This window comes from Cetorhinus maximus, chromosome 5 (assembly GCF_964194155.1).
Source record: "Cetorhinus maximus chromosome 5, sCetMax3.hap1.1, whole genome shotgun sequence".
NCBI classification, from domain to species: Eukaryota; Metazoa; Chordata; class Chondrichthyes; order Lamniformes; family Cetorhinidae; genus Cetorhinus; species Cetorhinus maximus.
This window is the reverse complement of record NC_135883.1, coordinates 141,347,138-141,363,036: the sequence shown is the minus strand read 5'-3', so window position 1 is coordinate 141,363,036 and position 15,899 is coordinate 141,347,138. Positions and strand designations below refer to the sequence as shown.

The following is a 15,899-nucleotide window of genomic DNA, read 5'->3' as shown; positions in this document are numbered from 1 at the left end:
TCATCCTTACTTATCACTACCAGTATTCCCTTCTGTTTATCCTCTCTGTAAAAGTATAACTGTTTTAATTCTGGCTCCTTCTGCTGTAACTCCACTAACTTCAATGAACTAAACACCTCAGCCTCATTCTCTCTAATTTCCTTTTTCTGAGTAATCTTTTCAAAGATTGATCCAGCCAACTGAGGTTCAGCATCCTCCCCCTGTCTTTTAGATCCTTCCTCTTACTGTTTAAGTTTGTGTGTCTGTAACCTCCACCATATAATCTGGAAACAATCCAGGATGCTCTTTCTATAAAACCTCTGTTGATTACATCTCAACAGGGTCCTCTACTACAGTAGGCATGGTCAAAATTTGCAACCCAGCTATATCATTCCCTAGAATAAATTGAACCCCTGCAGTGGGAATTTTTTCCACCACTCCAACAATCACCTCTCCTGTTTTCAAATCACTCTTTAAATTTATTTTATATAATGAAATAGACCTAAACTCTCCATGAATTCCATTAACTAACACTTTCTCCTGCAATAATCCTTCTGGACAACAGATTACAGTATCCTATAACATTAATGGCTGGCTAGCCCCTGTATCTCTTAAGATCTTAACATTCTTTCCTGCTCTTCCTGGAAGACATGGATATACTTTCCCTTCACATATAAAATCTTTAAACATCTCTGTAACTTGCCTTTCAAAGCTTCCTTGGGTAGGTTGTGAACGCATTCCTACCCCTCTGGTTAATAATGACCCTTCCTTTTTCACCTGTACAAAGGCTACTGGCCTATCTTGCACTTGGGTCACAGAACTTCGACCTTCAGGACTCTTTTGAGCCCTATCACTTCTGCTCATGATTACAGGAGGATATAGACGGGCTGGTCACATGGGCTGATCAGTGGCAAATGGATTTTAAACCCGGTTAAGTGTGAGGCGATGCACTTGGGCAGGACAAACAAGGCACAGGAATACACAATGAATGGTAGGACCCTGAGAAGTACTGAGGATCAAAGAGACCTTGGTGTGCATGCCCACCAGTCCCTTAAGGTAGCGGGACAGGTAGATAAAGTCGTTAAGAAGGCATACGGGATGCTTGCCTTTATTAGCCGAGGCATAGAATATAAGAGCAGGGAGGTTATGCTGGAACTGTCTAAAACGCTGGTTAGGTCACAGCTAGAGTATTGCGTGCAGTTCTGAAATCTGCATTATAGGAAGGATGTGATTGCACGAGAGAGAGTGCAGAGGAGATTTACCAGGATGTTGCCTGGTATCTGCCATAAGCCCCCTTTTTCTCTTTATCCAATCCTGTATATCCCTCGACATCCAGGGTTCCCTGGATTTGTTGGTCGCATTGTTTGTCTTTACTTGAATACGTTGGCCCTGTACTTTCCCTATTTCCTTCTTGAATGAGCCCCACTGCTCTGACACAGATTTACCTAAAAGCAGCTGCTCCCAGTCCACTCTGGCCAAATCATATCTGATCTTATTAAAATCGGCCTTCCCCCAATTTAGAACTCTGATTTCTGGCACATCCTTGTCCTTTTCCATAACAACCTTGAATCTAACGGAGTTATGATCACTATCTGCAAAATGCTCCCCCACTGATAACTCTACCACTTGCCCGGCTTCATCCCCTAAAATTAAGTCCAGGACCGCCCCCTCCCTTGTAGGACCTTCTATGCACTGGCTTAAAAAGCTGTCCTGGATGCATTTTAAGAATTTCGCTCCCTCTAAACCTATCACACTATGGCTAACCCAGTTAATGTAGGGGAAGTTGAAATCCCCAACTATTACTACCCTATTATTTTTACACTTCTCTGAAATTTGTCTACATATCTGCTCTTCTATTTCTCTCTAACTGATTGAGGGCCTATAGTACACTACCAGCAATGTGATTGCTCCTTTTTTGTTTTTCAGTTCTACCCATATGGCTTCATTTGAGGAGCCTTCTAAGATGTCATCCCTCCTTACTGCTGTAATTGATTCCTGATCAATATTGCGATACCCCCTCCTCTTTTACCTCCTTCCCTGTCTCACCTGAAGACATCCAGGCTTGGGCTGACAAGTGGCAAGTAACATTCACACCACACAAGTGCCAGGCAATAGCCATCTCCTACAAGAGAAGATCTAACCATCGCCCCTTGACATTCATTTGCATTACCATCACTGAATCCCCCACTATCAACATCCTGGGATTTACCATTGACCAGAAACTGAACTGGACTAGCCATACAAATACTGTGGCTACAAGAGCAGGTCAGAGGCAAGGAATCCTGCGATGAGTAATTCACCTCCTGACTGTCCAAAGCCTGTCCACCATCTACAAGACACAAGTCAGGTGTGTGATGGAATATTCTCCACTTGCCTGGATGAGTGCAGCTCCCACAACACTCAAGAAACTTGACACCGCCCAGCACAAAGCAGCCTGCTTGATTGGCACCACATCCACAAACATTCACTCCCTCCATCACCGACACACATTAGCAGCAGTGTGTACACTCCACATGATGTACTGCAGGAATTCACCAAGACTCCTTCGACACCACCTTCCAAACCCACGACCACTACCATCTAGAAGGACAAGGGCAGCAAATAGATGGGAGCACCACCTTGGAAGTACCCCTCCAAGTGACTCACCATCCTGACTTGGAAATATTTCGCTGCTCCTTCACTGCCACTGGGTCAAAATCCTGGAACGCCCTTCCTAACAGCACTCTGGGTGTACCTACACTACATAGACTGCAGCGGTTCAAAAAGGCAACTCACCACCACCTTCTCAAGGGCAACTAGGGATGGGCAATAAATGCTGGCCCAGCCAGCGAAGCCCACATCCTGTGAATGAATAAAAATAAACCTCTTGGTTAGAACACACACTTGGCAATAGCGCTCTCATAGATTTTTAACCATAAAAATCCATTAATGTTACCCAAGGCAAAATCTGCTGTCACTTTAGTAAAGGTGTACCACACAACTTCTCATTCTCTTCCACTACACTGTGGAAATGCAAAAGAGTTCAAAAACAGACTGCTTTCTGAAAACAAAGACTTTTCTGGCTTGAAACTGGATGGCTGCTTCAAATTCACAACATTTCTCAGCACAGAGATTGTCTCAGGACTTCTCCCCCAAATAGCCACACCACCCAGCTCAACATCCTTCCTGAAGTATCCTTTTCCCCTCTCATCTTAGTTTCCATTGTCCGAAGCACCTCTTTGAGCTTAGCTTTTCCAAAATGTAAAAATCTTTAATGTTTTCCTATTGCCTCCATTTTCGGGTCAAATAAAATTTAATAACCTTCCTTTGTTTACTTATGAAACCTTTTGTAAGTTTTAAAAGCCCGCTGTCACTTCTAAATTCCCCTTTGAAATTTAATAGCTGAAAAGTCAAGTCCCTACTTCTCACCCAATGCAAATTTTAAAACCCAACCTACTTACTCGTACAATCAACCTCACCATAGTGTCTCATTACAAATGCATGCATTTAGCACCTTTACCTTTAATCTCTCAGTTCCCACAGACAAGCTTCCACCAGTTTAATTAATCATGGACATCGAATCACAGAATTCACAACATTTTAATGGCACAAAAGGAGGCCATTCGGCCATCGTGTCTGCACCAGCTCTCCAAATGAGCATTATGGCCTCGTGCCATTGCCCTGCCTTTTCCCCGTACTCCTGCACATCATTTCTATCCAAATAATCATCTAATTGCCATCTTGAATGCCTTGATTGAACCTGCCTCCATCACACTTCCAGGCAGCACATTCCAGACTCGAACCACTCGTTGTGTGAAGAAGTTTTTTCTCACTTCACATTTGCTTTTTTTGCCATTTACTTTAAATCAGTGCCCTCTCATTCTTGATTGTTTTACGAGCGGGAACAGCTTCTCCCTATCTACTCTGTCCAGCACCCTCATGGTTTTGAACATCTCTATCAAATCTCCTCTTAGCCACCTTCTCTGCAAGGAGAATAGTCCCAACTTCTCCAGTCTATTTTCATAGCTGAAGTTTCTCATTCCTGGCACCATTCTTGTAAATCTCCTGCACTCTCTCCAATGTGTTCACATCCTTCCTATAATGTGGTGCCCAGAACTGTACAGAATACTCCAGCTGAGGTCTAGCGACTGCCTTATATAAATTCAGCATAGCCTCCTTGCTCTTGTACTCTATGCCCCTATTAATAAAGCCCAGAATACTATATGCTTTATCAACTGCTCTCTCCACCTGCCCTGCCACCTTCGATGATCTATGCACATATAGACCCAGGGCTTTCTGCTCCTGTACCTCCTTCAAAATTACACCCCTTATTTTATATTGCCCGCGCGCATGCACGCACGTGCATACACACACACACACACCTTTACAGAATACCATCACATTCCCAAACTATTAAAATAACAACATCCACCTTCACAGAGGTCTACCAGCTTCAGAGGAGCAACTGCAGTTAAAGATAAGTAAATGAGATTGCACTACAACATCGAGGTGTCCTCTGAAGCAAATGTTAAAAATTTAGTTAAAAAGTAGAGAAAGCCAGGCTACCGTTGTGAAGAAGGTGGGGGTTGGAATTCCTCTACAAGGCGACCTTTGGCTGCAACTACAGCCAGGCAGACTGGGAAACTGTAAAAACCCATTAGCCTTCTCAATTTACCTTTAACAATGAATGAGGTCCCTTCACTTCACAGTAGAGTCTGTCACCAAGTTATGTACACAGTCTGCAGCCAGAACTCCAGTCACAAACAAGGGCATGGACAGCACTGCTTGTAGTTGCCAAGGTCACCTTTGCCCTCAACCTTTATGACATAGGCTTGTTACAGCCTTTAACATTAGTCACATCTCATAGTTTGCAATATACTGATATGTGAGAGAGGTTCTCTACACCATGAGAAACACCTGCATCTCCTTCCCTATTGACAGAGAAAAGCAGGAACATAGAGTACTAGGTTTTGCCCATAGAGTAGACCCCATGGTGCAAAGTGTCTGGCATCTTTATCAATGGGAAGAGAGTCCTCTGCTTCAGTGTTCAACTGGCTATGATCACAGGCAGCGCCTCCTGTAGGTCTTTTCCCACTATCACGGCAGCAGTCTTGGCACTTTCTTCCTGTGCCAGTTCTCTGCATCATTTTTATTCCGACCAATTTGCTGAGTTGAGAATGGGATATTAGATGACAAGGATATCCCTTCTGGACATGGCTCATGACTCCTGTCAGTAAACTCTCGCAAAGCTGCAGAGCATGCCTAGAATTAGAACGATGCTGCTGTAGGAAATATCATTAAATAAACAATTTGTATTCTCAAGTAATGCTTTGTTGCACGGACCTGAGTGAGCATCCATATTTGTTATCACCTGCTGCATGTTACAAAACTTCCCATTGTTAAAGACCAGCACTTAGCACCACCTGAACAGCAACAAAGACAGGAGGAGCAAGAAGAAGAGAAAGAGGAGAGGCAGCAACTATCACAGCCCCACTTGCCTGAGCTCTCAGAGATGACCTAATTGAAAAATGCTTCAGTTAGATCAACCCTCTCATTCCCCATTCACAAACAGCCCCACAATCCATACCTCTTCTTGGAACTACCAGCCAATTGCATTCCTTCACTCCAAACATATTGGTCTTGCCTTCATTTCACAACAAAGACAAATTATCACCAAATCCAGATCAAAAAACAAATTTATCAAAGAAATCATGTCAGTATTGAAAAAAAAAAGACGAATTTCCCTTGTGTGACCTTTAGTACCTGTCTTGTGTACTTATTTTCCTACCCTGGTACTTCAATGAGATGCTTCTCCAGGGGCTGCAGCTTGGGAAATGAAAGGTTGCTAAACTTCCATTAAGAACACTTCAATATGACTTGGAGAAATTATTTGTCTACACACTGTTGCAGACTGCAGTGTCTCAGCTTGGGCTGCAGCAGTCTGGACCAGCTGGCTGAAAGACACTGACAAGGCATAGCTGGATGGCTGGCAGGGGAGCAGCATGATGTCATCCTGAGACAGTACAGCAGATGCATCTTTTATGGAACCCAGGCCATTCACCTGGGATGACGCATCAGCACTACTAGTGTTCTACTGGAGATCAGTTTGCAGAAATAATGTGAAGCCTAGAAGCTCTTTTCAAGATTGCTCCTCAAAACCAAAATAGCAGCCAGCAGTGTGAACTTCCATTGTAGCTCCATGAGCTTCCATGGCAGCATAAGACGCTCTATCATGGTGGGTTCTACAGCTGGAACTTAACAATCAGTCCACGTTGGGCAGAATGATTTCCATACTATACACAAACTCATGAGACAAGTTAGAGTTGGAATCCTCAAAGCAGCCTATCCCCCATTTCGACTTTGTGACGAAACAGACCCTCACACTGAACATTTTCTAAAAATATATCCACATGCCTATTTCTTAATTTAAAACTGGACCTTGGCTGAACAAAGAGCATTAAGATGGCTGACCCTCTGTGAGTTTTTGTCCATGACCCCAAAACAAAGAAGCCACTTTGCAGTTTCGGAAACTTCAAACCTCGTTATCTCTGAGGAGCTACGAATGATCACCTGGGGACTGTACAGCCCACCTTCAAAGGGAGCTACATTGAAGGCCTGATAATGCAGACTTGCCAGTGGAAATGCAAAGTCTACTAAGACAAAGACCTGTCAAATGTTTCTCTTTAATCCATTATGACAGGGACATTTAGCAGTCCTGGAGTCCCAGCTGAATTCCAGACAATGGATAAACATCCTTTGTTGAAGACCTTGTGGCGAGGTACGGTCACATGGCCTAAGCTTCTGGTTTGTTGAACAGGTTAACAATCTCTTGCTGAGCTGCATAGCCCAACCTGCTGCTTTATCATCTGACTGGCAGGCCACACAGAAGGAGTTCTGCCCAGTTGTACATCTGGCCCCATCTACTCTGTTTCTGTTGGAAGTTCTGTGCTATCACCGACAAGACTGATTCAATTCTACGTGCCTATCTCATTTTGTGAAGTCAACACCACCGGAAAAGTGTACTCTACAACATTGGTTTTCAGCCCGCTGACCTCCTTGAAAGAATACCTCATTGGACTTTGATTCTGGACTCTGGAACCCATGTGAACCAATATATATTTTCCTTAGTTCTGTTGAAGAGTCATACGGACTCGAAACGTTAACTGTGTTCCTCTCCGCAGATGCTGTCAGACCTGCTGAGTTTTCCAGGTATTTTTATTTTTGTTTTATATTTTCTCTATGGTCTCTGTATTGTAAACCTTCTCTGTCCCTCTCTTTACTGTCTGAGTGTGGAGATGACATTGCGAACCCCCTTTCCTGTATTTTGAGCGTGTGCAAATAAACCAAACTTTTGGGTTCATCCTATCTTGGATTTTCTGCAAGATAATTAATAGAAACCTGAATCACACAAAAACTGAGAGGCTAGGGAAATATGTTATGGCTTGTAAATGGGGAAACAAATCAAAATAACTTTCTGTTTACAGACGAGTAGTGAGAGCAGAAATTAGTGCTGTTTAAATTAACCCATCTCCTGTCCGTAACAACTTCCTTTCTTTAAAATTATTCTTTCTTGGGATGTGAGTATCTCTGGCAAGTCCAGTATTTGTTGCTCATTGCTAATCGTCTTTGAGAAAGTGTTGTTGGAACAGCCTTCTTGAACTGCTGCAGTCCATCTAGTGTAGGTACACTTACAGTATTGTTAGGAAGCGGTTTCCAGGATTTTGACCCAGAGACAGTGAAGGAATGGCGATGGTATTGCGTCTGCTGCTTTGTTCTTCTAGGTGATAAAGTTTGTGGGTTTGGAAGGTGCTGTCGAAGGGGCGTTGGTGAATTGTTGCAGTGCATCTCGTAGATTGTACACACTGCTGCCACTGTGCGTCAGTGGTGGTGGGAGTGAATGTTCAAGGTTATGGATGGGATGCCAATCAAACGGGCTTTGTCCTGCATGGTGTCAAGTTTTTTGAATGTTTTTGGAGTTGCACTTGTCCAGGCAAGTGGAGAGTATTCCATCATACTCCTGACTTGAGCCTTGTAGATGGAGGACAGGCGTTGGGGAGTCAGGAGGTGAGTTACTTGCCAAAGAACTCCCAATCTCTGACCTGTTCTTGTAGCCACAGTATTTATATGGCTAGTCCAGTTCAATTTCCGATCCGTGGTAACCCTCAGGATGTTGATAGTGGGGGCTTCAGTGATGGCAATGCCATTGAATGTCAAGGGGTGATGGTTAGATTCTCTCTTGTTGGAGATGGTCATTCCCTGGCACTTGTGTGGCATGAATTTTACTTACCACTTATCATCCACGGGCTCCTTCTCCCGCCCACCATGAAACATCTCTTGAACGAGCCTCTGGAACATCAGTCGCTGCATCATTACACCAAAGCTTAACAGTTGACTTTCATCATCCCCCCCCCCCCCCCCCCCCACCCACCGCACCTCCACCTCCACCATAGTTCAAGAGGGGGACAAGCCTGATAAACACCAGGTTTTGGAAGATGCTGCCTGTGGAGCGTTGGTAAGTTGCTACAGTGCATCTTTCAGATGGTACACAGTGCTGCCACTGTGCGCCGGTGGTGAAGTGAGTGAATGTTTGTGGGTGGGGTGCTAATAAAGTGAGCTGCTTTGTCCTGGATAGTGTCGAGCTTCTTAGGTGTTGTTGGAGCTGCACTCATCCAGGCAAGTGGGGAGTATTCCATCAGATTCCTGACTTGTGCCTTGTAGATGGTGAACAGGCTTTGGTGGGGTTAGGAGGTGAGTTACTCGCCACAAGATTCCTAGCCTCAGATAGGCTCTTGTAGCCACAGTATTTATGTGACTAGTCCAGTTCAGTTTCTGGTCAAAGGTAACCTCCAGGATGTTGATAGTGGGGGATTCCACAATGGTAATGCCATTGATTCCCTCTTGGTGGAAATGGTCATTGCCTGGCTGATATGTGGCACAAATGTTACTTGCCACTTGTCAGCCCGAGCCTGGATATTGTCCAGGCCTTGCTGCATTTGGACATGGACTGCTTCAGTATCTGTGCAGTCGCGAATGGTGCTCAACATTGTGCAATCAGAGGACATCCTCACTCCTGACCTTATGATGGACGGAAGGTCATTGTTGAAGCAGCTGAAGATGGTTGGGCCTAGGATACTACCCTGCAGTGATGTCCTGGAATTGAGATGATTGACCTCCAACAACCGCAACTATCTTCCTTTATGTTAGGTATGACTCAAACCAGCAGAGGGGTTTCCCCTTGATTCCCATTGACTCCAGATTTGCTAGGGCTCCTTGAATCTATACTTGGTCAAATGTTGCATTGATGTCAAGGGCAGTGACTCTCACCTCGCCTCTTTTGTCCACATTTGGGCCAAGGCTGTAATGAGGTCAAGAGCTAAGTGGCCTTAGTAGAACCTAAACTGAGCATCACTTAGCTGGTTATTACTCTGAGTGTTGCTTGATAGCACTGTCAACAAAACTTTCCATCACCCTACTGATGATCAGTGTATGCTGATGGAGTGATAATTGGCTGGATTGGATTTTTCCTGCCTTTTGTGGAAATTTTCTATGTGGCGGGTAAATGCCAGCGATGTAATTGTATTGGAACAGCTTGTCTAGGGACATGGATTGTTCGGGACCACAAGTCTACACTACTACAGCTATGATGTTTTCAGGGCCCATCACCTTTGCTGTATCCAGTGCTTTCTGCATTTCTTGATATCACATGTAGTGAATCAAAATGGATGAATACTGGTATCTGTGATTGTGGAAGTCTGAGATGGAGCATTCATTTGGCATTCTGACTGAAGTTGGTTGCAAATGCTTTAGCCGTCCCCCACATACCCTCTCAATTTTTCAGCCCCTCCTCCTGCTTCCTATCCCATTGTTTCAAGTCCCATAAAATTCAGCCTACAACGTGCAGATCCCTCCTCTAGTCTTAACTGCTGCTGCTTAAATGAGTCAGAGAAAATGATAGTGCATTCTTCATGAACACTACACTCCTCTTTCTCCACTGGCTTTAGGGCATTTACATTCTCAGTCATTGAAATGAAAGAAAGGGCTAAGAGTTAGTTTGTGGTGTGCAGGAGGGCAGAGAGACAGAAGAGGGTGTTGAAAGCACCTGCAGCTTGTCTTGCAACTTGAGGGAGAAGCCAGAAGAGACAAGACTATGGATAAAGAAACTCTGAGCGACACCTCCCACTGCCTAAACAAAAACAGAAACAGAAATACCTGGAAAAACTCAGCAGGTCTGGCAGCATCGGCGGAGAAGAGTACAGTTGACGTTTCGAGTCCTCATGACCCTTCAACAGAACTAAGTAAAAATAGGAGAGGGGTGAAATATAAGCTGGTTTAATTGGGTGGGGGGAGGGGGTGGCGGGGGGCACCCACTTTACCTCCCACTTTACCTCCCACTGCCTCCTGGGTGGATGCCCGGCGGGCTTCCTGCCCTTGGAGTGATAAAGGATATCCTCCTCCTCGTCACTGCCTCCATCAAGGTCTACAGTGCAGTATCAGAAAATGTCGGTGCCTGCTCATTTCTTCAATGAACCTTTGCTTCAAAAACTTTCTGATAGTTTTTTGCGACCAGAATGCACTTTTCTTTAAGAGGTGCTGGTTACCTTTAAGTAACATCCTGGCCTACTGACTACAGCCCCTGATAAACTTGTAGCCCATGAATAACACCAGTAGTATAAACACTCTAATCAGCAGGCAGCAGAGGTATTGTGTGCTGACTATATGAGTAGTAAACTGCTGCAGCTCCGTGACTCATGCACCCATTTTTGGGTGCAGTCTAATTTCTAGGCCATTGTTAGCAGATTTTCCCATGGTAACTGTAGCAACAAAGGGTTGTTTGACTGGCTAAAAACTCCACTCAATTCTAGCCCAAGTAGTTTTAAAAACAAGTTTTATTTACATTGTCTAGTAACAGTACTATGTTTTTTTGAGCTGTTCAACAATATTAAATTAAATGACGAGATGACCTGCAAATAATACAAGCTGGCTTTTGTAGGCTTGGGTCAATCACTTTGGCTCTCTAGGCTGCTTAAGTGGCTTGGGCTTCTGACTGACGCTGAGAGTGCTCCAACCCCCACGAGAACAACTCATTCCGGTTCCTAAAACCTGGAACAATCAGCACCAGCCTTCCTGACCATCCGTGCAACTGTGTGACTCCTGTTCATTCCAAGAATTCCATGCCTTAGAAGGGGAATAGGTTCTATTGTTATTGGCTAATCTGACATAACATAATATGCAGGTGCACATTTGCAGATGCCACTTATTTAGGTTTTTATTCCCGTTTCGCATGTTTTCAGCCTCCAACCTTGTTCCACTAGCTTTGTTTATTATACTGTAAGTGTGTAGCCAGTTCTTTATTTTTTTACCATGGTATGTAGTGTCTTAGCAATTTGTCTTTTATCAGGCAATCAGGCCATTTCTTGATCTGGGTGTTTATCGTTGATATGACCGATGCAGTTGATACAGCTGAGTTATTTAAAAATCCCAGAGGGAAACTTTAAACAACTGTCATAACCTATAATTTTAAGTGTTATGTTTGAGATGTGACTCTAAATTCAGGAATCAGACCACCATTTCTCGAGATTTTACATTAAACTAAATGAAACATTTTATTAATTTACACAGGTTAAAATATATATAAACATATAAACATAATCACTACTATAATAACTTTTAACAAATTCCCAAACTAATCTCCAATAAGGCAACAGCAACCCATAGACTTAACCAGACACCTTACAAATTTTCACCTTACAAATTCAAAATGAGCTTCTTTTCACTTTGGTTCCTGTGGAGACAGTTGGAGGCTTACAGCTGTCTCTGCTCTGCACACACTACACTGCTGACGTTATACCTAGCACCACTCATTGAATGTAAATTCTCATTGTATCACCAACCTCTATGCTAAACCTCTCTAACAATGAAACCCCTTTCATAGTACCAATTTTATTAGCAATATAAACATATTGCTTGGTATCTGCTGGATAGGTAAAAGTAAAATACTGCAGATGCTGGAAATCTGAAACAAAAACAGAAAATGCTGGAAAAACTCAGCAGGTGTAAAAGCACCTGTGGAGAAAAAAAAACGGAGATAATGTTTTACGTCCTTATGACTTTTCTTCAGAGCTAAAGAGAAGTAAAATGTAATGAAATTTACACTGTTTAAGGGGGGTGGAGCGGGTGAAGCTGGATAGAAAGCCAGTGATAGGTGGAGGCAAAGGAGAGATTGCCAGAGATGTCATGGACAAAAGGGCAAAAAGGGGTGTTACTGATAATGATACTGGCTAAAGGAGGTGCTAGTGGTGGCATTAAGGTCAGAGAGCAGAATGTGATAATGGCAGGATAAGGGTAAGCACTTTGGAAAGAACACCACGAACAAGTGACAGATGGCCCTATTGGGGGTGGGGTCGGTGGAGGGGACGGTGGTGGGGAAAAAAGATTGAAAATAGGATAAAACAATGAATAAAAATGAATTTAAATAAAAATGCGTATAAAAAATAAAAATTAAAAAATTAAAATTAAGAAATGAGACGGAATATTGAAAAGAGGGGATATAAAGGGGGTGTGGATGGAGGAGAGAGTTCATGGTCTGAAGTTGTTGAACTCAATGTTAAGCCCGGAAGGCTGCAAAGTGCCTAATCGGAAGTTGAGGTGCTGTTCCTCCAGTTTGCATTGGGCTTCACTGGAACATTGCAGCAGGCCAAGGACGGACATGTGGGCATGAAAGCAGGATGCGATGTTGAAATGGCAAGCGACAGGAAGGTCTGGGTCATGCTTGCGGACAGACCGAAGGTGTTCCACAAAGCGGTCACCCAGTCTGCATTTTGTCTCTCCAATGTAGAGGAGATCGCATTGAGAGCAGCGAATGCAGTAGACCAAATTGAAGGAGGTGCAAGTGAAGCGCGGCTTCATTTGAAAGGAGTGTTTGGACCCTTAGCTGGTGAGGTAGTGAAGGGACAGGTGTTGCACCTTCTGCGGTGGCATGGGAAGGTGCTGTGGGAGGGCAATGAGGTGTTGGGGGTAATGGAGGAGTGGACCAGGGTGTCCTGGAGGGAAAGGTCCCTACGGAATGCCGACAGGGGGGTGAAGGGAAGATGTGTTTGGTAGTGGCATCATGCTGAAGTTGGTGGAAATGGCGGAGGATGATTCTTTGAAAGCGGAGGCTGGTGGGGTGAAAAGTGAGGACAAGGGGAATCCTATCATGGTTCTGGGAGGGAGAGGAAGGTGTGAGGGCAGAGGCGCGGGAGATAGGTCGGACACGGTTGAGGGCTCTGTCAACCACAGTGGGTGGGAAACCTCGGTTAAGGAAGAAGGAAGACATGTCAAAGTGCTGCCTTGGAAAGTGGCATCATCGGAACAGATGCGACAGAGGCGAAGGAACTGAGAGAATGGGATGGAGTCTTTACAGGATGCAGGGTGTGGGAGCTGTAGTCAAGGTAGCTGTGGGAGTTGGTGGGCTTGTAGTGGATATTGGTGGACAGTCTATCACCAGAAATTGAGACAGAGAGGCCAAGGAAGGGAAGTGTCAGAGATGGACCATGTGAAGGTGATGGAGGGGTGGAAATTGGAAGCAAAATTGATAAATTTTTCCTGGTCCAGACAAGAGCATGAAGCGGCACCAAAACAGTCATCGCTGTATCAAAAAAGAGTGTGGGAAGGGGCCTGAGTAGGACTGGAACAAGGAATGTTCCACATGACCCATAAAGAGAAAGGCATAAGTGGGGCCCATGCGGATACACATAGCCACACCTTTTATTTGGAGGAAGTGAGATAAGTTAACGGAGAAATTGTTCAGTGAGAGAACAAGTTCAGCCAGACGGAGGAGTGTGATGGTGGATGGGGATTGTTCAAGGAAGAAGCGGAGAGCCTTCAGACCATCCTTCCTCCACCTATCACTGGCCTTCTATCCAGCTTCACCAGCTCCACCCCTCTTAAACAGTATACATTTCATTACATTTTACTTCTCTTTAGCTCTGAAGAAGAGTCATAAGGACTTGAAACGTTAACTTTTTTCTCCACAGATGCTGTTAGACCTGCTGGATAGGTGTTAGTTTTCACCACACTTCTTGAATGCTCTATTCAAAAAATGCAAACACACGCTATCTCTCTTACATATCAAAACTAGGACATTTCAAAGCACCCAGACTAGCTGACTTTAATCCAATTAAGACACACCCACAGACCAAATCTCTATTTTAAAAGAAAAATATTTTCCAATAATATTATATACATTAATAGCTCCATGACAATCATTCTCCGTCTGGTTTCATATGTACATATGGACATTCAAAGTAGGAGCAGGAGCAGGCCACTTGGCCCCTCGAGCCTGCACCACATTCAATAAGATCATAGCTGATCTGACTGTAAACTCAAGTCCACATTCCTGCCTACCCCGATAACCTTTCACCCCCTTGCTTATCAAGAAGCTACCTATGTCTGCCTTAAAAATATTCAGACCCTTGGAAGAGAAGACTCACAACCCTCTGAGAGGAAATATTTCTCCTCATCTCTGTCTTAAATTAGTGACCATTTATTTTTAAACAGTGACCCCCTAGTTCTAGATTCTCCACAAGAGGAATCTTCCTCTTCACACCCACCCTGTCAAGATCCCTCAGAATCTTAAAGGGTTCAATCAAGTCACCTTGATAGTACTCTTCTAAACTCCAGTGAACACCAGCCTAGACTGTCCAACCTTTCCTCATAAGACAAACTGTCCATTCCTGGTATTAGTCTAGTAAACCTTCTCTGAACTGCTTCTAACACATCCTTCCTTAAATAAGGACACCAATACTGTACACAGTACTCCAGATGCAGTCTCACCAGTGCCCTGTACAACTGAAGCATAACTTCCCTACTTCTGTATTCAGTTCCCCTCACAATAAAGGATAACATTCTATTAGCTTTCCTAATTATGTGCTGCACCTCATATTAGCCTTTTGCGTTTCATGTCTGAATCTCAGAGCTCTGCAATCTCTCACCATTTAGATTTTTAATCTTCCTGCCAAAATGGACAATTTTTTAATTTTAAACTTGCAGGTATGCACTCAGTTCCTCAGCTGCACTCATTTGCCAAAGCTTCCCAAAGTATGAGTAAAGTCAATTTTCCAATAGTGTTCTATTCCTCAGCAGTAAATCTTTCAAATTGATAATTCAAAATAGTTACAATGAATTAAGTTGTTGCACATGATTTGTACATGACTGCGGTTCAGTGATTTGTGTGCTATTCTCTTTAATACTGTGATTTAACTTGGTGGAAACCACACAGTTTTGAATTTGAAAAGAACCTGTGAACAAATGATTTTAGTTACACTCGTGAAAATATGTCTTTTATTTTCAGTCACCTCCACTGAGAGTATTCGTGTTTGGGGCTAAAGGATCTGGTAAAACAACCCACAGCAGGTGGTTGGCAAACAAATTAGGTATCTTTCACATTCAGTTCGTAGAACTTCTTCAGGAGCTCCTTTTCCCTAAAACTAAGAAAAAGATTGGGCCTGAATATGATGATGAACCAACAGAAGAGGAGCTAGTTGACATAGCGGCCGTCATGGCTCTTGAAAGGGGTGAACAACCTGAAAATACTGAGGTTGAAACTGAAGAAAAACGAGAGGTACAATTCAAAAGTTATTTAACAGAAATACACATAAAATGACAATTCCCAACCAATTTAAAAACACATTCTAGAGTTCTCTGATAGCCTAGTAGATAGAGAAACCAGTCATTGTATCACTAAATTATCCAGCCAAGAATGTTGTAAAATCATCTTCTAGTCTGTACTGAGTTGCAAACCTTAATTGGAGAGCAACTGTTGGCCTCAGTACTGTTCGATGAAAGAGAGCAAAAGTCAAATACAATTTCCACTGGTGGTTTCTAGCAAATGATTTCCAATAGAGTGTGTATGTATGGGCATGGGATGAGAACAGTATCAGGCCCGGCTGTGAAGCTGTCCA

General features: G+C 43.6%; 1 protein-coding gene across 1 annotated transcript in view; it reads left to right on the top strand.

Moving 5' to 3' along the window:
• Window positions 1-15,899, top strand: part of ak9 (adenylate kinase 9) — a 359,309-nt gene that overhangs the window by 203,407 nt on the left and 140,003 nt on the right. The window contains exon 24 of the mRNA XM_078542572.1: window positions 15,290-15,559. Within this exon, the coding sequence (XP_078398698.1) occupies window positions 15,290-15,559 (270 nt within the window). The remainder of the gene's footprint in view (window positions 1-15,289; window positions 15,560-15,899) is intronic.